General features: G+C 40.3%; 3 protein-coding genes across 7 annotated transcripts; 2 read left to right on the top strand and 1 right to left on the bottom strand.

The window, feature by feature from the left end:
* Window positions 1–2,068: 2,068 nt before the first annotated feature.
* On the top strand, window positions 2,069–5,448 carry LOC113038504 (N-acetyllactosaminide beta-1,3-N-acetylglucosaminyltransferase 2). The gene is made up of 2 exons (XM_026195983.1): window positions 2,069–2,371; window positions 3,022–5,448. The coding sequence occupies exon 2, from the start codon at window positions 3,025–3,027 to the stop codon at window positions 4,348–4,350; it is 1,326 nt and encodes a 441-aa protein (XP_026051768.1). The 5' UTR covers window positions 2,069–2,371; window positions 3,022–3,024; the 3' UTR covers window positions 4,351–5,448.
* Window positions 5,449–6,121: 673 nt separating this feature from the next.
* LOC113038502 (U4/U6.U5 tri-snRNP-associated protein 1-like) lies at window positions 6,122–12,870 on the top strand. The gene is made up of 20 exons (XM_026195976.1): window positions 6,122–6,634; window positions 6,835–6,889; window positions 6,986–7,041; window positions 7,604–7,730; window positions 7,856–7,961; window positions 8,064–8,141; window positions 9,396–9,495; window positions 9,612–9,754; window positions 9,898–10,104; window positions 10,198–10,310; window positions 10,389–10,534; window positions 10,662–10,786; window positions 11,171–11,335; window positions 11,425–11,535; window positions 11,623–11,710; window positions 11,799–11,889; window positions 11,980–12,115; window positions 12,203–12,292; window positions 12,434–12,555; window positions 12,640–12,870. The coding sequence occupies exons 1-20, from the start codon at window positions 6,382–6,384 to the stop codon at window positions 12,656–12,658; spliced, it is 2,331 nt and encodes a 776-aa protein (XP_026051761.1). The 5' UTR covers window positions 6,122–6,381; the 3' UTR covers window positions 12,659–12,870.
* Window positions 12,871–13,411: 541 nt separating this feature from the next.
* hif1al2 (hypoxia inducible factor 1 subunit alpha, like 2) lies at window positions 13,412–23,010 on the bottom strand. Of its 5 annotated transcripts, none has more exons than XM_026195977.1 (15): window positions 22,847–23,010; window positions 22,088–22,410; window positions 20,393–20,625; window positions 20,186–20,316; window positions 20,023–20,107; window positions 19,858–19,934; window positions 19,596–19,771; window positions 19,408–19,514; window positions 19,090–19,237; window positions 18,848–19,005; window positions 18,692–18,777; window positions 15,122–15,351; window positions 14,952–15,024; window positions 14,261–14,378; window positions 13,412–14,188 (listed from the first exon to the last, which is right to left on the bottom strand). In XM_026195977.1, the coding sequence occupies exons 2-15, from the start codon at window positions 22,186–22,188 to the stop codon at window positions 13,923–13,925; spliced, it is 1,989 nt and encodes a 662-aa protein (XP_026051762.1). In that variant the 5' UTR covers window positions 22,189–22,410; window positions 22,847–23,010; the 3' UTR covers window positions 13,412–13,922. The 5 variants fall into 5 exon arrangements, with proteins under 5 accessions (XP_026051762.1, XP_026051764.1, XP_026051765.1 ...); XM_026195979.1 differs by having other exon boundaries at window positions 14,261–14,333; XM_026195980.1 differs by having other exon boundaries at window positions 22,285–22,410.
* Between the last annotated feature and the right edge of the window lie 586 nt (window positions 23,011–23,596).

Genomic DNA, 23,596 nt, shown 5'->3' with positions numbered 1-23,596 from the left:
CTGAGGGCTTGGATCCATAGTCAGAATGGTCTAAAACAGGACACCTATCATATCAAAGTCAACCCTAGGTGCAGCTCTTTCAGGTCTTGGTTTCCATTAGCTTTCCTTGCCGCAGTCTAATTTCCTCAGTGTCAGTGAGAAAAGCTGGAGGAAGGATGCCTCCTGTGACTGCCTACTTCCAGGCCACTTCAGCATTAAATCAGAATGATAGAACAAAGCTAAAATGGTAAAGTGCCTGAGAGGGATGAGTAGAGAAACTGGGGCAAAGGCTTTTTGTGTGTGGAATCGTGTGCACGTGTGAGAGGCAAGCAATAGAATGCACAAGGCAACACTGCTGATCCATGTCCCCAAAATCCCTCCGTAATATTGGTAAAACTTGATGACTCAATAATGCTGCCTGGTCTTGAGGGCATGACTGTTATGTGATAAGTGCATTTAAATTTACCGGAAGTTCTTTGTTCTAATTAGAAATGGATAACACCTTTTTCTGTTTTTGAAATTAATTCTCTGGCAATCCAAGAGAGCGGATAATTGGAATCATTGTGCCCTAGAACTGATGAAAAGCAAGAAACACCCCTGCCACCACATCATTTGGAGTGTTATTCTGAATAACAGCATGTGACTATTTCCGAATCACAGCCATGATGATAATTAGACCAACAACAAACATCTTAAAGTGTTACAAGCCGTTCGTGCATAAATAAGATCCCTAAAGTTGCAAAAACTAAAGTCTCAAACCCAAAGAGATATTCTTTATTAGAGTTAAGACTCGTCCATGTCCTCTTTAAACGCCTTGTTTAAACACGCCCCCAAATGTTTACGTCACTGTGTGGGGAAATTTGCATAACACCGCCCAAATGTTCACACGAAGAAAGAAGGCATAACTTTTATTCTTGCTATAGTATTGTTGCTGCCACCATGCCGTGCAGACACTGTGTGTTTCCTTTTGAAAGCAAAAACTAATTTGTTTGGCCTTCCAAAAGAGGACACAACTAGAAATCATTGGTTAAGTTGTATTTATAACACTGTTCCGGAACAGGTAAACCAAATATTTGTGTGTGTGCATGCATTTTATGTAGGACTGTTTTCTGAACCAGGGCAAGTTGCCTAAAATGCGGTCTGTTCTGACTCACAGCCTGTAAGTATGTTTTCATATTTAAAGAATTTCTCAACGCAAGTTTTATAAAAAAAATTAAAAAATTCAAATGCAAGTTTTGAGCAGTGTAGAGTAAGTTAGCACTTGTTGTTTGTTGTTCCTTCGAAAAAAAATGCAGACAAGGTTTTATGTTTACACTGCGCAATGCAATGCGTAAAAAGATATATCAATATAATCAGTAATTATGTTCCAACTGGATGCTACAAATGGCTAATTTATAATGGGTTTTAATATTTTTGTCTCAGCGCTCCGGGACAAACGACATCACAGTATAGGAAGGGGCGTAACATTTCCATCACACGCTTGAGGCATTCGGCCTATCACGATGCACTGGATAGCTGGCCAATCAGCATACACCTCGCTTTTCAGACCGATGAGCTTTGTTAAAATTGACGCATTTCAGAAAGGCCGGCATAGAGGAGAAACATTAATGTACATTACGTGGATAATAATGTGTTTTTTTTTTTTACCTTAAACTGCAAAAACATTTTGTTACACCAAATACACAAAATAATGTTCTGTTTTAGCAACGTCATATGACCCCTTTAATCGAGTTTTTAATAATTATGTATTTTACATAATTACATATTCTTTGCTTTGCCAAAATAGATTAATTATTGTCATCTAATGATAACTTTTTATTGCAGCATTAATTCTCTGTGTTTTGAGGCACATTTCACAAACTCTCTCTGGAGTCATCAAGCGTTGCCCAGCAACACTTATTCTTTGGATGTAAAGGAAGCATTAATGGCAAACAAGTGAACACTTTGTGAGCTCAGTAGTGCTGTTGAAATTGACATGATATTTCAATCTCTGCTGTATACAAATATCGGAAGACTTGTGGGTATAAAACAGGGATTATGCAAAAAGGCATTAGATGTAATATATGTAGGTGTGGCTTGTGTGCCTCCTCAAATCATCCGTGCCATGCAAATGTTCTTATTTAGTACCTGCACCTGTGAAGAGATTGAGAGGCAACCCTGCTTTATGGTTTAATTTCAACAATGTACTGACTGAACCAGGACTTAATGTTTTTACAAGAAAAGGTCAATTTAATATTTGCACATTCTTGGAAAACACCACAATCAGCATGAAAAAACACTGGGGACCTCTGGGGACTTGTGAAGAAAGAATGGGGACTGCATGGGGAGAAAATTCTAGATAAGTGTCAGGCTTTGCAAAAACCATCAGAGCAACTGAACATCTAATTTGAAGGTATTGTGAATGATTTCTTTATGGTATTACTAAGATATATTATTATTTGCAAGATATTTCAGTTATTTCAGAGTGTTTTTCATGTCAGTTCATCTAACAAGCTGAAGATGTTTTTAGATATTTTGCCATTTTTAAAATGCAGTTAATTTGTTATTATTATTTATGCATTTAATGATTGAATACATTTATCAGGCACTGCTACTGTCTGAAAAAAAAATGAAATACTATGAAATCCTGAAATGTTGCAGGAAACCGTTTTCTCTGTAGAGATAATTTTCCTGTTGGGGAAAACAAAAATTAGCTAATATTTTTTACATCCCAGATTTATGTGATTTGGTTGCTCGAGGGAAAATAAATGAAAAGGACACTTAAAGTACATGACGTAAATATCATGGGTGGTAAGACGCTGTGGACGTTGCCCGGTCAGGTGCACATAATGAGTCTCATGAGGCCAAACCATGGAGACGAAATTCTTTAGAGACTTCTTCCTAGAGGCAGAAGCCCTAGTATTTCCCTCTGAAAAAAAAACAGCTTGGCCTCACTCAACTGAACTCATCTGTAATTCACAGAAATTTGATGGAATGTATCAAATATCAATTTCATTGCTTCGTAATATATTGTTCCTCTCAATGTCTTTCATTCTCTTCCAGTCCATGGCACGCTCAAGATGCAATGGAAAGATCCTATGTCTGTGTCTCTTGCCTTGTGTGATGGTAAGTCACCTGTTGGTGTACATCATGGTGTCCATATTTGTAGCCTTCTCCTACTCCCCTCCCTTACCGCAGCTGCCCCTCCATTTCATCGCCACCGGAGCCTCCACAAACTCCGGAGCTCTTGCATCCCATCCAGTTCGGCCCTTCTGGAAACTTAAACTAGAGGACGGGGCACTGTGGAACCGCCTCCAACACATTTTGGACAGAGAGCACAACCCTATATTGAGAGGTAATGGAACGAGGTCCAAAGGTCAAAGCCATGATACAATACATCTGCAAGAGATGGGTAAAACTGGTGCCTGTAAACAAGACTCGGCTTGGGCATCTCACATGCCTGACTTTAACACCCTTCCTGATCAAATGAAGGATTTTGTTCTGTCCATGCACTGCAGGCATTATGCTATTCTTGTGGACCAACCCAACCTGTGTTCTGGGCAGGAGTCTACAACCCCGTTCCTTCTGATGGCAATCAAATCGCAAGTCGGGAACTTCGAGAACAGGCAGGCCATCCGAGAGACGTGGGGAAGGAGTGGCTGGATGCAAGGGGACAGTGGAGGAAGAAGATGGTTAGTACGGACTGTCTTCTTGCTTGCAAGGCAGGACACAGAGACAGGGCCTCATCCAGACCTGAGCGCCCTGTTGAAGTTGGAGAGCAGCACCCATAAGGACATCCTCCTTTGGGACTTCAAAGACACTTTCTACAACCTCACCCTGAAGGATGTCCTTTTCTGGGACTGGCTTTCAAAGCATTGCTCTCATGTCCACTTCATTTTCAAGGGAGATGATGATGTGTTTGTCAGAACTAAGGCTCTACTGGACTACTTCAACAATGTTGGAGTACAAAAGATGCATGGAAATAAAATGAAAGCACGGGATGATTTTGTTGTGGGTGATGTTATTGCCAATGCTTGGCCCATTCGGCAACCTGATACTAAATATTACATACCTGAAAGCTTCTATAAAGGAACCTATCCAGCCTATGCAGGAGGCGGAGGGGTGGTTTACACTGGTGCTTTGGCTTTACGTCTACAGGAGGTGTCTCGATGGGTCAGCTTGTTTCCTATTGATGATGTTTACTTAGGAATGTGCCTTCACAGGCTCGGGGTGTCCCCCACTCATCATTCAGGTTTTCTTACCTTCGACCTTCCAGAGGACCTGAGGCAGAAGCCATGTGCGTATCATAATGTTCTCCTAGTCCATAAACGCACCCCGAAAGAAATGTTAACCCTGTGGAAGGAACTACAGGTTCCTCCTCAGGAGTGCTAGTGTACACTTGTTCATAAATTCAAATGAAGGTAAATGATGCCCTGGGGATCTGGACTTCAAAGTTATTTTCATATTTACCGCAAGGTATTTTCATGCCTGTTGGGCATGTTCATTTGCATACAAGGCCCTAATTTTTCTGTGATGCTGGGCTGTGCTCAGAGCTATGTGTGCAGTGGTTGTTATAAGGAGATCAAATTGGAATGGCAACAGACAAGCTACAATTAGCATACAACATGGTTTACTTTGTAAGACGGGGTTTTTGGTAGAATTGTTCTTGGTCTATGGGAATAAGCATGTGAAAGAATATCTTGTGAACAATTATAGAGTCTCATGTTGTTGTAGTTGTTATTATTTTACAGAATTTAGAAGTTTGTGGCCTAAACTTAAGGGGTTTTGTCATAAGGGAGTGAATCAAAAAACATAATTCAACATTGTATTAAAAAAATCTGTTCTACTGGTTTAAAAACAAAAGCATTACTATTCTATCTGAAGCGTTTCAGAGAGTTTGTAGAACTTCCTGTTATTGGACTGTTATTTTTACACTTTGTATATGCATTTCTGCTCTGTTCAGTGTCACATATGAGTAATTTTCTCATATTAGCGTAAGAATTCCTGATGTGTGAACAGCTGGAAAGAATGATTCAAGAGTATCTGGAGTCCATCTTGGTGTACAAGTGCTTCTCAGCAAAATGATGAAACCCCACAGACATTGGTAACTGGTTTAGGCCTTGTGGGCCTAATTATAACCAGGTGTTGTTGGTGGCATAATCTGAATTACAACAACAAAACATTATTATGGGACATAATGAATGACAATAACGAACAATGGATGATTTATTTGATCATTTATCATACAATTGATTTACACGACTTATTATTATTTTTTTGTATCTGTTTCATGAGATTTTATGGTAATTGCCATTTTATGAACTCAGAGCTTTATTGTTTGTTTCACTTATTTTAATGTATTCATTTGCATACCTTTTAGTGTGTTTAATATTAATAATGGTAATATTTTCACTTACATTTACACTAATTTTACTGTTGTCCTCCAAATTTATATTAGTAATAATCATGCCAAATGAAGCTTGTATTTTCTTAATTATGTTATTTCCAGTCAGATTTTGCAATTAAATCTGTTAATCACTATTACTTCAACTGTTGGTGTTTTTAATTTCCCCAAAGCAAACAATTATTGGGTTGTTTATATCTTAATATATAATAATTACTACACTTACAGTGGTTATATTGTTTGAATTTCAAAATGAATTGTTTTTTACATTTGTTTTTACCTTAACAAGTTTTTAGTTTTCACATCTCCTTTGGACCATATGTGGTTTTCAGAGAAGGGCTGTATTTTTGTTTTGTATCTTTCTATGGAGGAACTTCACACTTCAACTTGCTCGTGAGGCACTATTTTCTGTACAGTTATTTATTGCCATTTAAGAATAATAATCGTGAAAAGAAAAGTACTATACAACAATGTCTAAACTGAACTGAAAATGTTTCTCTCTTCACGTTCGTGCATCTAATGTTTACAAATGAATGTAATTACTTTCCAGGTAAGTTTTTACAAATATTTTACAATGACAATATAAAAGCCAGTTATTTATTACAACATTTATTACAGCATAGTGTTACAAAAACGTTTCTTACAACAGTATTGTTTACATTATTAATGAGTTTTATCAAAACTACATAGAGATTAACGACCTCCAAATTAGTAGGTGGCGCTACAACCATACAACTCCATCTTTTCTCCATTTAACCCGGAAGCTGTCAGTGCAGCACTCCGTCCATCACACGGTTGTCTTGTTGCGGTAGTGCTAGTTGTGTTTGTTTAGTATATAAGTTAGTTCCCGATCAAATAAATACTAAATAATGTATTAATAACAACGCGCTCAGTATAAGTTAGCTTTGAGACCATGGTGTGTTTGTACTGTTGATATTATGTAAATATTTACCGGTTCATAATCAACTGTAGTGCAGCAGAGAGCAGTAAAACACATTTAGTCCACGAACAGACCCGGTATGGGATCATCAAAGAAACACAAAGAGAAAGAGAAGGAGAAGGACCGGGATCGCGAGCACAAGAAACACCGTCACAAGGATCGAGACAAGGACAAGGACAAGGACCGCGAGCGAGAGAAGAGAAAGAGATCCCGCTCCAGAGAGAGGAACAGCCGGGGAGCAGAGAGAGACCGGAGCGGTAAAACAGAGAGGAGCAATGCGGAGCCGAGAGTCAAGAGAGAGAAGCTTGAATCTGCTTTCGAGGACAACAGCGGTCAGTCACCCTGTCCACAAACTTCAGTAGTTACTAGATCTTTGTTGACATACTGATCTACACCACTGTCATCAAAATATACTTTAGAAATATTAGGCGAAGGAGAGATTCTCCTTGTCCCACTTGAAAGAATCTCTATGGTTTTGATGGAAGTCTTTGAGTTGGATGGTGCTCATGTTTGTCAACATCCTGTTTTGCAGAACCAGGTCCCAAATCTGCCAGTGGTGATGCTTCACTCAGCATTGAAGAGACCAAGTATGTTTTGTAATGCTATTTTTAATAAATGGGGGAAATGTAATACATTAAAACAGATGTATATTTTGCTTAACGTTATTTCACTTTGTTTTGCAGTAAACTGAGGGCCAAGCTAGGTTTGAAACCCCTTGATCTCCATGAAAGCAAGAAAGGTAAGAATCTGATAATCATACATCCGAGTGCTGTTTTATACACTACCATTCAAAAGTTTGAACTTTTCTTCAGTACTTCTGAAGGATCGTGTGGCAATGAAGACTGGAGTAATTGCTGCAGAAAATTCAGTTTTAAGTCACAAGAATAAATGGTTTTAAAACAGTGTTCCTGGGGCTCAGTAGTAGAGCATTGCATTAGCAGCGCAAAAGGTTGTGGGTTAAATTCCCAGGGAACACACAACATACTGATAAGGGGAAAAAATGTATAGCCTGAATGCACTGTAAGTCGCTTTGGAAAAAAAAGTCTCTGATAAATGTAAATGTTAAAATATAGTCAAATTGAAAGCAATTATTGGAAACTGTTATAATATTTCTGCTTTACTATATTTTTGCTCAAATAAATGCAGCCTTGTAAGCATATGAAACGGCTTTCAAAAACATTAAAATGATCATTCTGACCACAAACGTTTGAATGTTAGTGTACACGTTTAATTGCTTTGAGTGCAACATCTTATTTGAGTTTTTTTTTCCTTAAATCTGTGATTGTTTGATGATATCTCAGAGGCTGGGACCAAGGAGGAGCCCCTCCTGGCCGAGACCATCAATCCTGTCCATATCAGACAACAGGCTGAGATGAGAGAGAAACTGGCTGCTCTTAAAGAGAAGCGTCTGCTCAATCAGAAACTGGGGTAGGAAGTTTTGCCACATGCAAAAGATAACAGAACTTCTCCTATTACAGTTCCATGTTAGTCAAACTAAATCAAAGATTAAATCTTACTAATATCTGCCTATCTGCCTTCTTTTGCATCTTCAGGAAAGTGAAGGTGCTTGGAGATGAGGAACCATGGCTGGACGACACCGCTGCCTGGGTGGAGAGGAGTCGCAAACTAGCCAAAGAGAAGGAGATGGCGGAGAAGAGGGTGAGGATAGAGAGAAGAGACAACTAAATGACTGGCCTTATCTTTTGCTTGGCCTTTAGCTGTCTTTTAAATTTGTTTTCTGTGCAATTCCTTTCTCAACAGGCCAAGCTCCTAGAGGAGATGGATGAAGAGTTCGGTGTGAGCAGTCTGGTCGAGCAAGAGTTTGCACAGGAAAAAAGGGTGTGTGACCTTACTGACACTTTCTTAATCCCCTCTTCCTCAGTCACAATTATTTTAATATAAAAAAATAAAAATAATTATATTACAATATGCAGGGTTGGAAAGATTACTTTTGGAAATGTAATCGATTACATAAATATCTATATAAAATGTAGTGTAAAAAGTAGTAAGTAGTCTAATAAGTAGTGTAACTATTTCAATTACTTTATAAAAGTAATGTAACTGATTACATTTGATTACTTTAGTACATTTCTAGCGAGTGTTTTCAACTGTTCATTATTTTGAACCATTTAAACTGGGCAGGGTTAATCTTACAGAAGCAGTTAACACTGATTACTGTCAGACTTTCAAAATCCTTCGTCTCCTGAATTAAGGTTATAATGAATATTAAAGCACAACTTACCCAAAACCAGACTTTAGCACCCCTTTTTTACTTTGAGATTTTTCTGTGGTTAAATACAGGTTTAAAATCATAATGATATATATATATTTATATATTTATATTTGTTTCCCTTAACTCCTGAAACATTGGTGTCAAATATTTTGTAACGGTCAGTGCAATTTGGGATAAAAATTAATTCAATCTGAATGTCTGGTAAAATATTTAAAATGTAACCTCCTTTGCAATCATTAACGTTTTCATAAGTAACTAATTTAATTACACAGTTTTTTTCTCATCAACTATAAATGATTGCAGTTACATTTTTGTTAGTTTTCATTACATGAAACTAATTACTCACTGACAATATTTAAAAATTATACATAATAATTATCGATAATTAAAATTAAGTTCTTGTAAAACAAAGTTTTTTTTTTTGTTGTTACTCACAAATTGTAATTTCTCACAAATAACACATTTTACAGTTTGCCTTAACTAGAAAGTTTTATTGTAAAAAAAAAAAAAAAAGAAGAAGAAAAAAAAAAGTTATTAATGTACATGACTTTTCCATGTCTAGAAATTACACATATAAAATGTGACTCTTTCATACACAGGTTTTCCAAGACTGCAGGAAACCTGGTTCTTAAAGAAAATGACAGTTGTTGAGGGCGTCTATTTGGCCCTGGTCCCTTAAGTACCACCTGTGCTTTAATCCACAGAAAAATTATTAAAAATAGCAAAATAAAATAGCTTTCATCATGTAACAGTTGTTGTTATAAACGTTCCTCCTTTGTGTTTCTTTGTAATGTATTTGTATCATGGTACAGCAATATCCACTTACATGTTGATTTGATTAATCGTTTTTTACTAACCAGGACGCATACAGCTCACGTGATCTCAAAGGGCTGAAGGTTCAACACAAGATGGACTCTTTCAGAGAGGGGGAAACGGTTATCTTAACTATAGAAGACAAAGGTGAGGTAACACGATGATTCTGAATATAGATAAAAGCATCTACTAAATCACTGACACCACCTACACACACTCTCATGGGCACACTCAAAGTTTCTCCACGTGGGCGATTTTCACAGGCGTTCTGGAGGAGGAGGAGGACGTGCTGGTAAATGTGGGACTGGTGGACAAAGAGAAAGCGGAGAAAAATGTGGAACTAAAGAAGAAGAAGCCAGATTATAAACCTTATGAAGAAGAGGAGAGTGTGGATGACATGGTCACTGTAAGATTGCATCCCAAATTCCAAATTCTCTGAATGCATTGAAACCTCACATGAACAAAAACACCACTGCTGTTAACCAATTAAAAAGCCTGCTTTGTGATGTCGTCGTCTTCCTTGCACAACATTCTTTGAATTCTTTCCAGTTCAAGACGAAGTCTGTGCTGTCTAAGTACGATGAGGAGATCGAGGGAGAGAAGAAGAAGAGTTTCAGGCTAAGTGCCGGAGGTTTTGTGGGAGGTGAGAGAGAGCGGGAGCTGCAGGCCATCAGAGAGAATCTGCGCAACCAGGCCCAGTCTCTGGACATGCCTGCTCTCTCCCTCGCCAACGAATACTACACGCCACAGGAGATGGTGAGAACAATGTGTTGATGTGCACTGGGTTTCAAGTTTGATTTCATTCTTGACTAACATTCTTAAAAATGATTTTGTCATGTGTGGCACTAGGTGGGCTTTAAGAAGACCAAATGCAAAGTCAAGAAAATCCGGAAGAAAGAGAAAATTCTCAAGGCTCATGACCTCTTGGTGGATGAAATTCGAAGCACAGATTTCGGCTCCAGGTAAAGCCTTCACACATTTGCTGTTGAGTACTCCAGCGACACCAGTTACTTCAACCCAAGACTGGTTCTGGCACTCAGGTCTCGAGGGCGAGGTAGAAAGCAAGCAGATGAGGAGGAGAGGGCGGAGCTTGAAGAGGTTTCTGTGGAAGCCAGCAGCAAGGCCAGTGATGTCCTCCAGCAGTCAGATGACATCAGAATGGCTGACATGGACATTAGTGATGATGGTAAGAGATAACCTTTTCTTGTCTGAAGTTTCTTTTTTTCTTTAAGGCTTTTGTTCTTCCCTTTGAAATTCAAATGAATTGCATCACTATTCTCTGCACTCCCATGCTTTCTCCTGGTCTCTCTCAGAGGACTTCACCCCTCCAGCTCCTACTGTATTAGAAGAAGATGAAGCCGAGCAGGAGCTCCAGAAACAGCTTGAGAAACAGAGGAAACTCAGGCAAAAACAGATGCTCAAAGACTCAGGAGAAAAGGTCTGCACTTTTCATTCCTGAAGCATTGCTTTGGCAATGCAGCATTTTATATTTTATTTATATTTCTACATATTTAAACATATACACAAGTCAAAAGTTTGAAATTTTTACCATTTAAAATAACTGTTTTCTATGTGAATATATTTTAAAATGTAATTTATTTCTGTGATTTTTCAAAGCTGAATGTTTAGCATCATTACACCAATCATATGAAAATGCAGTATTATCAAATGTAAAATGTAATCAACGGCTACTTTTAATACCAGTAATTACAATAATTTTAACATGCATTAATCCTATGTTCCATAATACTGTTTGAATTATTAGCAATATTGTTTATACAGCGGGGGGTTTTTGTGTCTTTGTTTGTATTGTTGTTTTCAGGTGGCTCAGCACATTAATCGACTCGTGAAGACGGGAGATGATGACAACGACCCAGACAAAAGGAACAACATTGTGTTTAATGCCACCTCTGAATTCTGCCGCACTCTCGGAGACATCCCCACATACGGGCTGTCAGGCAACCGAGAGGACCAAGAGGATATGATGGTACGAACCTTCCCAACCCTTTTCTCACCTAAGATCTATTGTTTCACTTGCTGGTATGGAATGTGTCTGTTTTTGTTTGGGTCGTACAGGACTTTGAGAAGGACGATGAGAAAGAAGGAGCCGGACAGTCAGACTCTGATATGGATGACAACGTGGGCTGGAGCACCGTCAACCTGGATGAGGAGAAAAACCAGGCCGATGTGAGTCTACCGCTCACCCCACTGACAGCAATTCAATTGGACTGTGAAACCTTTACTTCAACGTGATTTTTCTGCTTACTGTTATAGTTTTCCATAACCTCCACGACTATTCTGGATGAGGAGCCCATTGTGAACTCCGGTCTCGCTGCCGCTCTACTTCTGTGCAAAAACAAAGGTGAGATGTCAACCGAAGCTGATTTTTGAACTGAATAGAATGAGCAATAATGTAATTTATTTCAGAAACATTCACTTAACTCTTTCAGGACTGCTGGACACACAGATGCTGAAGGTGGCTCGTGTTAAAACCCCAAAAGGAGCTCTGCCAAATGATAACTACGCCATCGAAGACAAGATGTGAGTAGCTGTAGCAAAACCTTCTCCAGTGGCTGTTTCTTTTTTTTTTTTATCTAAGATGTTCACATTTCCTGTTCTTTTCCATCGCAGGAATATTGACGACAAGTACAGCAGGAGGGAGGAGTACCGAGGCTTCACTCAGGATTTCAAAGACAAGGATAACTACAAGCCAGACATCAAAATCGAATACGTTGACGAATCTGGTCGCCATCTCACTCCTAAAGAGGTCCGTGCACATGTGGTTGTTCTCAACCAGTCGCGTCACTAGATAGCTTCCTCCTCCTAAAATGCAGCGTCATTTGTTGTCCTCCAGGCTTTCAGACAGCTGTCCCATCGTTTCCATGGAAAGGGCTCTGGCAAGATGAAAACGGAGCGGAGGATGAAAAAGCTTGAGGAAGAGGCGGTATGTTGTTTTTTTAAGATCACCAAGCATATTAAATCACGAAGCACCATTATCTGACACATTAAAATCATGAAGTCTTAACCCACAGGTCTAAGTATTGTCGTAAGTCATGTGACTTTTTGCTTGTTTGATTTCCTGTAGCTGCTGAAGAAGATGAGCAGCAGTGACACTCCTCTGGGCACCGTTGCTCTTCTGCAGGAAAAGCAGAAGTCCCAGAAAACTCCTTATATTGTGCTAAGTGGCAGCGGGAAGAGCATGAATGCGTAAGTATTTGTTCACGATTCCCATTTCAGCTATAATTCTCCATCCTTATTCTGTTTGTTAATTGTCTTATCTTCTTTTCATAGGAATACTATTACAAAATAAATCTGAATACTGGAACCAAACAACGGGTCTTTCAGACAAAATCTGCTCATTTTAGCTGTCTTTTAAATGAATAAAGTCACAACTACTTGTTTATATATACAAAAATTGTTTTGTTTAAATTCATACCCTTGATTTGAATTTTTGATTCATACAATTTTCTGTAGAGCACGGTGTTCTTTGTGTCCCCCCACATTAAAAACTGTTGCATTGAAGCAGGTCTAATATTTATGTATTACAAGCATTTGGGTTTGTTTTGTAGGAGTTGTTAGTACGTATTACACATGACAAAAGGAATATGCTTAAAATATGTAACTTATTAGACATTAGGTACATTCAGGAGTTCTGTAGCTGGCATTTGCACCTCTGTTTTTGGCCCTACCAGTACTGTAAGTACCAAGTATCACAATGATATTAGATGCTGCATTGCCATTTAACCATTTAACAATGAGTTTTACTCAATTGATACTAGTGAGTTTTAGACAGTGGACTACACAGAGAATTTGCTTATCTGTCCAACAGAAAAATAAGCTTCAAACCTTTTCTGATTCTTTTTGACCATGCAGGTGCTGATTCTCTCATTGTGTCCACTAGAAAAGAACATTAATTGTCTATCTAAAAAGGCGTTCAACAGTGTCATTTCAACATGACGAAACACACTTGACCTGCACTATGTAGAATTAAAATACTTTTTATGGAAAATGATGAGTAAAGTCTTAATCTCATGTGAGTGCACACCATTCAGATGACGCTCTGTTAGAACACAACTTTAAAACTTTATTAAATTTGCATGAAACTACTATGTACCAACTATTAGTTGGTATATTAATAATATACCATGTAATAAAATTTAAACCAGATGTTAAGGGAACAATTAAGAGCGCCAAACACACTCTGACGTCATATTAAAAAGTTTTAAAAGTAAAAAAAGTGAATCGAGACATAAATGTGACAATGCAAACAATAAATCCTTGTTTTTTTCATAAAGGTTTCTAGAATATTTTAAAAATGCAACACAGCAATGGCAGAAGATGGGCCTTAACACCATAACCTCTGAAGGAAGTGCAAAAGCCTAATATTAGATTAATACAATTTTACAGACTTTACCACAATCACACAGGTTTTAGTAATGTACTCTTTAAGGCAATGCTTGCTGGTGTTGACTACTGGCAAGTGCTGTTATTATAAAGATGCATTAAAGACCAAGTGCATGTAAGTGATAAATTGTATTCCAATGCACATTTTTAGTGTTGCATTTTGTTTTGTATCAGCACCAAGGCACACTTGAGGCAACTTGGTCCAAAACAGCTATAATTTCTGTCCCTTGGAGCAAATATGATGTGGGGTCAAGAGGCGCATTGACCTCACACTCCCAGCCGCTCAGCACAGGCAGTGTCAATGGTGCTGGGAACGCTTTTACATCAGCACGGTATCTTCTGTTCTGAGGATGACACCTGGGATTCTCTGGAAGCGATCTGAACTTAATTCCAAGAGTATTTGGGTCTCCGCCATATAGCCTTGGTGTTGATCCATCTAGAAGAAAAGCAGAAAATGTAAAAACAGAAATGTAATATGAGAAAGCATAGTCTGGAACCAATCGCTTACCAAAAGTCCAGTGTGTTCTGTTGGGACGTTGCAAAACTTTAAGTGCATCCTCCCTCCAAAGATATGTCTCACCCTGAGTAGAGAAGCGTTGATAATTATTCTGTTTATAATTATAAACCTGGAAGAGGAAATGAGTCCAGTTACTTAATGCCAACTTATTGTATTTCCAATGTATTTTCAGGGCTTGTTCACCTCCAAAATACTCTTTTAATATTTATTCATTCATATATTTATGCTTTATGTCCACAACATTCTGCTGTGAACGTGTAAGAAATACTGCTGCTCCAGCTATATCATATATGAAAACCCCAATACATAGCATACAGGAAATAATCCCGTAGAGGATCTGTACAGGTGGAGCTGGGGATGGTGGATGGTTTCTAAAATGCTCTGCAACTGCTACTTTGAATGTTGAGCAGCAAGCTCATTGGTTGATAATACAAAAAGAACCAATCAGCTGCGGGATGTAATAAAGATGTCCTTATGTCAGACTGAGTTAGACCTATCAGACTGTGCCATCTAGAATTTCATGACAGAAATTTGGATTTATTTTGTACAGATTGGGAAATAGTTCCATAAAGTCTCTGCTGAGTCAATTGACAGTACAATGGTCCAATTAAATTGGAGGAGCAGAGGTGTTACAGAACTGTAAGAAATATAAAGATATTATGTATGCACATGTGCAGAGTACCTTTGAGTTTCTGTTCACAGGATCTAGACTCTCATTCCACTGCTGTGTTGATATCAGGTCAGTATCGTTGTTTCTACAACAAAATAATCATATGGTGTTTGTTAATGGTTTGCAAAATGAAAAATAAGCATTACTGTAAAATAGGAAATTAACTTTCTTATAAGACGCACCTGTTTGTGAAAAAATAATGACTGACACTTTGTTTGGTATGTGTAAGTCTCTTTAAAGGATGAAAGACTGTTCCCTCTGAATTTTGCAGCCGAGGGTCCAGTTTTTGATGTGGACTATTGAACGATTGAGCGCTGTCCTCTGTCCCCTCGAAAACGGGAGTTAGCAAGAAGTCTTCTCCGTGCATTGGAATGTATGGAGCCAGACTGTCCAAGTCTAACTCACACAGATCCTACAGTAAAGCACAGCACACAGGAAGGTTTTTCAGAAATATGAATGGGTCAATACGTGTTTGTCACGTTAGTGTTATGGGAAACACAGGAGAAGGAACCAATTTGCAGGTATGTCGTTTATTAGGGATAATCCAAAGGGATTATCAAAAGTCCCAGTCCAGGCAGGGTCAAAACCAGAAGATCAAAACAGACAAAAACAAGACACGAACACAAGGCAAGGCAAGGCAAGAATGAAATCACATAACATTGAAATAACATAACATTAAACAAGGACTCCGTCACACAGACTAAGACAGACTGGGTATTTATACACAGAAGGATAATTTGGAAACAGGAGACAGGTGGGGGGAACAATCAATTACGCAACAAGGAGGAAGGTGACCATATAAGGGAACAGGAAGTGATCTGGGACAGACACCGTGAGAAGGAGGACATCTAGTGGAACCCCGGGGAACAACAACCCAGACACTGTGACAGTACCCCCCCTCTACGGAGCGGCTCCCAGACGGTCCAAGACAAAACACAACACAGAGACCAGGAGGGAGGCGGACAGGTGGAGGCTCAGGGGGAGGGACGGAGGGCCAGAAAAGGAACACATGGGGGACAAACACCAGAAATGTAAACATAAAACAGGGAGACCAGGAGGGAGGAGGACCGGAGGAGGTACAGGGGGAGGGACGGAGGGACGGAGGGCCAGACTAACTGAGGGGAACAGACAGAAACATAACAGGAACCAAAAACAACACACAGAAATCCATGAAGGACCTGTTGAGGCGCCCATCCGGGTGGAGCGGAAGACCACCACGACCTTGTGGTCAAAGTCAAAACCCTCCAGGGCGGAGCGGAAGACCACCACAGCCTTGTGGTCGAGACAGGAGTCCCCCAGAATGGAGCAGCAGACCATCCAGTGACTTGACTTGGCTCTGGAGGGTCCACTGGCACCCGACTCGATTCCTGAGATTCCACCGGAACCTGACCCGACTCCGGAGAGTCCACGGAACTCCGAATAGACTCTGGATTGTCTGTGAAGACCTGAGTTGCCTTGGCTTCGGGCACTGCCTCTGGAACGGCCTCGGACACCACCTCGGTAACGGCCTCGAGCACCGTCTCGGCCTCTGGAACAGCCTCGGGCACCGCCTCGGCATCAGGCACCGCCTCGGCATCCGGAACAGCCTCGGGCACCGCCTCGACCTCCAGAACAGCCTCGGGCACCGCCTCGGCCTCGGGCACCTCCTCGGCCTCCGGAACAGCATCGAGCACCGACTCGGCATCGGGCGCTGCCTCGGCATCGGGTGCCACCTCGGCCTCTGGAACAGCGTCGGGCACCGCCTCGACCTCCGGAACAGCCTCTGGCACCGCCTCGGTAACTGCAATGGGAACAGCCTCGGGCACCGCCTCGGCCTCCAGAACAGGATCGAGCACCGCCTCGGCCTCCAGAACAGCAACGGCCACTGCCTCGACCTCGGACACCACCTCGGCCTCCGGAACAGCCTCGGCATCGGGTGCCACCTCGGCCTCTGGAACAGCGTCGGGCACCGCCTCGGCCTCCGGAACAGCAACGGGAACCGCCTCGGCCTCCGGAACAGCATCGGGCACCGCCTCGGCCTCCGGAACAGCATCGGGCACCGCCTCGGCCTCCGGAACAGCATCGGGCACCTTATCTGGAGACTCAGGCTTTGAGTCGGCCATCTTGTGCTGTGGCGCTGGGCTGGCGGCCATCTTTTGCTGTGGCGCTGGGCTGGCAGCCATCTTGTGCTGTGGCGCTGGGCTGGCGGCCATCTTGTGCTGTGGCGCTGGGCTGGCGGCCATCTTGTGTTGTGGCGCTGGGCTGGCGGCCCTCTTGTACTGAGGCGCTGGACCGGTGGCCAATTTGGGCATTGGCGCCGGGTTATCGGCCATCTTGTACTGTGGCGCTGGGCTGGTGGCCATCTCGTGCTGTGGCACTGGGCTGGCGGCCATTTTGTGTTGTGGCGCTGGACTGGCGGCCATCTTGTACTGTGGCGCTGGACTGGTGGCCAATTTGGGCATTGGAACTGGGTTAGCGGCCATCTTGTACTGTGGCGCTGGGCTGACGGCCTTCCTGGGCAGTGGTGCTGGGCTGACGACCACCCTGCCGGAAGAGACAGGAGTGGCTGGGGCATCACACCGACACCGAAACTGCAGGTAGCGCACGAATTCCCAGAACTCCAGCGTCTCCAACTGCGCCATCTCTTCCTGAGGCACTGGATCATCCAGCCCGCCATTGAAGTGGTCTTTAAGGGCCGCATCATTGTATCCCATGCCTTCAGCCAGGGACCAGAACACTTGAGCCAGGGCACCCACTTCGTTGCCCTCTTGACGGAGGGCGGTCAACTGAAGATACTTGACCCGCCTCTCCGCCATCTTGGCTGGGGAACGGAAAAGTGACATACCACTGGTTCCTACGTTGACGGAGTCCTTCTGTCACGTTTGTTTTATGGGAAACACAGGAGAAGGAACCAATTTGCAGGTACGTCGTTTATTAGGGATAATCCAAAGGGATAAACAGTCCAGGCAAGGTCAAAACCAGAAGATCAAAACAGACATAAACAAGACACGAAGGCAAGGCAAGGCAAGGCAAGGCAAGGCAAGGCAAGGCAAGGCAAGGCAAGGCAAGGCAAGGCAAGGCAAGGCAAGGCAAGGCAAGGCAAGGCAAGGCAAGGCAAGGCAAGGCAAGAATGACGGGCATGAAATAACATAACATTAAACAAGGACTCCGTCACACAGACTAAGACAGACTGGGTATTTATACACAGAAGGATAATGGGGAAACAGGAGACAGGTGGGGGGAACAATCAATTACGCAACAAGGAGGAAGGTGACCATATAAGGGAACAGGAAGTGATCTGGGACAGACACCGTGAGAAGGAGGACATCTAGTGGAACCCCGGGGAACAACAACCCAGACACTGTGACAGTGTTACTGACTGACTGTTTTAAAAACTGACAATAGTAATAAATGGTTCTTGAGCACTAAATCAGCAAATTAGAAAGGATTGTGACATTAAAGCCTGGAGCAATGACTGATGAAAATTCAGATTTGCTGTCAAAGAAATAAATGACATTTTATATATAAAATTACATAAAAATATTTAAAAGGAAAAAGTTATTTTACGTTGAAATAATTGTACAATATCACTGTTCTTACTGTATTTTTTCATCAAATAAAAGAGCCTTTTTGTAACATTAAAGTATCTTACACTGCCAAATATTTGAACAGCAGTGTAAATCTGTTTGGTCTATGAGTACAGTAATAATTCATTCGCATGGTTTATTTCTATAAATACTATGGTATTGGCATCTGATACCACAAGTACTCACACAATTGAAATTGCAGCACTCTTCTGTGTTATGTGTGATCTCTGTACAGTCATGAACTTCCTGCATGTCACTTTCTGAGAAAAAAACTAAATTCATTTTTATGGTTTTAATATTTGAAACACCATATCCTGTCACATTTTCACATGTTGATTTTACCTCTTTGGTTTAAAGCTCTTGTAGGACTGTTGCACTCATCTGATTTGGTGACAAGTGGAAAAGCAGCAGGATTGGATTCTTTGAGAAGGAAGTCATGTGGTTTCAGAAGTTGTTCTGTCTGCTTCAGCAAATATGTCAAATCGGGCTGCTCCACTCCACTACAATAGTACAAATTTGACAAAAATCACACTTCCTTGAAAATGAACCCTTGACCTCGGGATTGCAAGTGCTAATTTTCTAACCTAAGAATGTAATTGATGCAGACGACACTCTCTGGCACACCAGTACGACTGTTGCACACCAATGACGCGTCTGTTTCTGCCCACACATAGCCACCATGTCCGTGCAGCAGCCGATATTTACCAGTCGACACCTGACCCTTGGAAAACACTGTACCATAAAATAAAAACAAAAATCTTGACTTCATAAGATTTCCAATATCTTTGAAATAACAAGGTCATGCTGGTTTCGAATGAAATTGAGTGTTTTTTTAAACACATAAGCCACGATAAAACAAGGAAATACAAAGCAGAAAACAGATGACAAGATATCCCTCTTACAGTAAACGTGTGCCCTGTGGATTTTCTGGCAGTCAGATGGATGATAGTACTGGTACACAGATTGGCCCAACAGCTCTGTGTCATGAAAGCCAGTCAACTTCACAACCCTAAACCAAAAAAGAGCTTCAGATATAAAGGTGAAAACATTTAGCTTTTTGCACTTGTAAGATGCATATATAAGCTCATACCTTGAGTGGCAGTAGGTGAACTTCATGTCTGGGCTGTGTACGCTCATGAATGTACTTATATTCAGTGCTGCATTCAGTTCAGTGACGTCTTGCATGGGCAGAACCCTGCACTGAAGGACTAGACAACTGGATCCAGGTGTGGAAGATGACTTTTTCTTTCCAGTACACTGAATAATCTTCAGACAGCGAAAGCAGAGATGTGAAAACAATGAAGATTGTGTGCTCTTTTGTGAATAACGGAAAGACAACAGTAGATTCTTACTTTCCAAGGAGTCAGCTTCTGGTTCATCACACTTTTAATTCGGAGGAACACCTCACATTCTTGCTGTCCTCGGTTGCCTGAAACATTCCTGATCGTAAACCAGATGGCACAAATATATGATATTTGAGGTCAGAGTTTTGCGTCTTTTCAGCAAGAAGCGCTCACCGATCAGTCTCGTGAGAAGGTCTTTGACCTCCATCTGATCACATGGATGCAAGAACTCCAACAAACTCCTTCCGATCAAATCCATCTAGAAGAAAAAGCATCTGAGATTACCTAAAAGTGGCAGTAAAATGACATGCACTTGATTTCGTTTTAGTGTTATCACCTGGTTAATTCCAGTGTGTGTAGTTATGCCCTTAGTGGTGAAGATGACCTTGCCATTCAAAGACAACAAAAGCACAAACCCTCCGAAGGCAGAATCTAGCAACTCCCTTTCATGAGATTTAGCCGATACTCCTACAATCACAACAGCCTTTAGAAAACTTGCTTTCTTTTGACCCCTTTTCTATTTTTAACCCCATTCTCTTTCTACCTGGTGAAGGAGGAGATGACTGAGTCATCATGGACAGTGCACAGGTGTTCATAAGATCCCTCAGGTGCAGGTAAGCGACTGTGAGACGTATGACTGAAGCTTTGTCTCGCTGACCATCCGTACTGGGGTCCAGAGGCAGAAGAGCAGTTAACTCCTTGAACAGCTGACTCTCCTTTCTCCTCCTGCTCTGTGCTGCCAAACGGGAATGTGCTTTTCTCCATTCTGTGCAAACCCTGTAGTTAAAGTCAGAGAATTTTAATAACCAGAAAAGATTAAGTTGTTTTGCTGTATCAGTTCTTTGCTATATCTTTTTAGCATGGCAGATTTAGAAATCATAGTTGCATTTTGTACAAACAACATTTGCATTTAAATGTTTCATGGACTAGTCTTCCCATAAAGATGCAAATTCTTTAAATGCCATTGTTATGGTTGTATGTGCATAGTGCTGTTGGCCTGATTCTTTACACGCGTCATTCTGAGAACGAAAGATTCTGCAGACAGAGGGCAGCACCAGTACTGATGGAAAAAGAGACGTCATGACTGCGTCACTTTGGCTTATCACTGCCAAGCGTAGTTGCCTGCAGCTTCTGATACAAATGTCATGCCTTCTGAGAATACATCCCCACGTGCATTGAAATGCTTTTTACATTCACTTTTTCTAATCTCCTTTTTTTTTTTGCCTGAAAATGTAAACAAACAAAGGTAAAACAACTGCTGATTTTAGCATCATGAATCTATACAATTATTTAACAAGAATAACAAAAAATTCTTAAAACTGAAGAGACTTTTAGGTAAAAAAATAGTTAGGGAATATATGGTGGCATGCAAATAATTGTCAACATTTCTCCGCATCATGCCTTTTTGCAAATACACATTTTGTTGTTTGAGTCTGAATATTTTAGGCATTGCAAAATGGCACTAATATGCAAAAGGCATGTTAATAGAAAAATGTAAATGTATTTGATAAAAATGCTTGTTTCACCTATTAACCATTTTGACTAACAATTAAAAACAGTCAAATTAGTTAAAATTGAAATGTTATATGTGCATTTGGTCCCAGCTTCTCCGTTTAGTTCTGAAGAATGTACTGGCACTATTCACAAAAAAAAAAAAAAAAAAAAAAACGAATTCATTGTAAATTCAGCTTCAGTGGAATAAGCAATGGATGATATTTCAAATAACATCTTATTCATTCAGTTATTTGGTATATCTTTCCACACAGCAGACTCAAAATGTATAGAGTGTCTAGATGCAATATTTGTTTTGTAGAAAAATATTTGCATTTCTCATGGACTAGGTTTAGTTTTTGGTAAAAAAAAAATAACTTTTGCATAGTGCTTTTTTGCAAATGGCTGATTTGCTGTTAGGGCATTATCTGAAAATTTTAGTCATTTGCAAACATACTAAATGGCACGATAGCAAGGATTTTGCATGCCACCGAAAAGTTCCCAATTTAAGCATTTTATGTTTTTATTTTCTTCTGATTAAATTGAGTTAATGTAATTTAAACATTTAGTATGTTTGTTTTGTCCCAAATCCTCAGAATAGTTCTAATGCATTCAGTGGCACTGTTTATATATCATTCTTAATGCAGCTTCAATGAAATCAGCAATGAATGATATTCCAAACAATGGCAGACAGTATTTGTTTTGTATTTCCATGTTACTATCATTAACTAGGTTTAGTTGTACTCACCTCCTTTTTTTCCGCTCAATAAATATGTGCTTTCTTCTAGCTTTTCCATGGCACTCGTCACTCAATTGATCCCTGACCATTTCCAAATGTTTTGAAGTCATTTTAAAATGTAAGATGACTCAAAGTGATCATGTGTTCATGTCAGGCATGTAACCAGGTGATGTATGTTCAAAAAAATGAGCAACTGACATACTCACAGATAACTGGATAAGAGTAATCTCTGGGCACGTTCATGTTTATAACCACTTTCTCTTTAGAGGCCTTTAGACCCTCCCCTCATGTTCCATGTGACAGTTGGCCATTAATCACCCATAGGTTTACATCTGTCAAAACAAGATGGTCTTTTACTTTTCTGAGAACTCAGATCTGGTAGATAATCATTTGGTTTTGAATAATAACCGCCACTCCGGATTCCAGAAAAGTACAACCACTTTAAAAAAAGAGTGTATTCTACGTTAATTTATAGCAATGAAAACATACATTATATTTTCTTAATTCCTGTGAACTTGAGGTAACTAAGATAAAATCATAATTGCCACTATCATACAAATACAGATAGTGTCAAGAGGTTGTGGCACTGGCTACAGACCAACACATTACATAATCCAGTAATAAAAATAAAAAAATTCATGCAGAGATCTTGCAAGTAGAGCCATTTAAAATCTAGTGAACGTATGAAGCAAAGAGTAAGTAGTTTTAACACCTAAATCAAATGACAAAAATAACAAATCTGTTGTCTCAATATGCTTGAAACATTACCTTAAAGTTAGCCATTCCCCACGTGGATCGCTGAAAGGCATGTTTGAGTCTGGGCTTGTAATAGTACTCCATTGTTCGAAGCCCAAACATATCTGTAAGGATACATTTCATAGGTGGTATCACTGCAGAGGAGATCTTCATTTTCACGTCTGTCCCACTTCACTTTATCTCTGAAATGCAGAAACATGCATCCGTTTTTGATCAAAGCTAATTTTGGGTGGCACAGAACAGTGCTGGAATCACAGGCATCTGTAAAGAAATTCAAATCAAATGTAAAAATGGGAAAAGGAATAATTTCCTTGCTCTGTTCTCCTCCTCTAGTAAAGAGAATGAACACGCAGGCAGCAATCAATGTGCCGTCCCAGTGACCTGTTGGATCTATGTGATTTATTGACATTTGCTTTCTGTGATTGGCTTGCGCTAAACACATCTTTGTTGGCTGAGATAACACACGCTGGTGAGACTATTAAATATATATGGATGTAAAGTCTACAAAACAATTATTTTGTGTTTGTCACCACCATCTAAATCAAAAAATAATTTTCACTCTTTAATCTGCTTATATTCATTTTAAACACATGTACATTATCTCACTAAACAGAAAAAGAAACTAAAAGTTTTGCATTTTGCATTGCGTCTCTCTGAGATCAGCCATCCAAGAAAAGAGAAAAGCTGAGGCCAGTGTAATGTGTAATAAAGCCAGGAACGGTTCATCTACAGGTGCTTGAACTCCAAAAAAGAGCTTACTAT

This window comes from Carassius auratus, chromosome 21, assembly GCF_003368295.1.
Source record: "Carassius auratus strain Wakin chromosome 21, ASM336829v1, whole genome shotgun sequence".
In the NCBI taxonomy this organism is placed as follows: Eukaryota; Metazoa; Chordata; class Actinopteri; order Cypriniformes; family Cyprinidae; genus Carassius; species Carassius auratus.
Note: the sequence above shows the minus strand (reverse complement) of the source record. Positions and strands in the feature narration are given on the sequence as shown.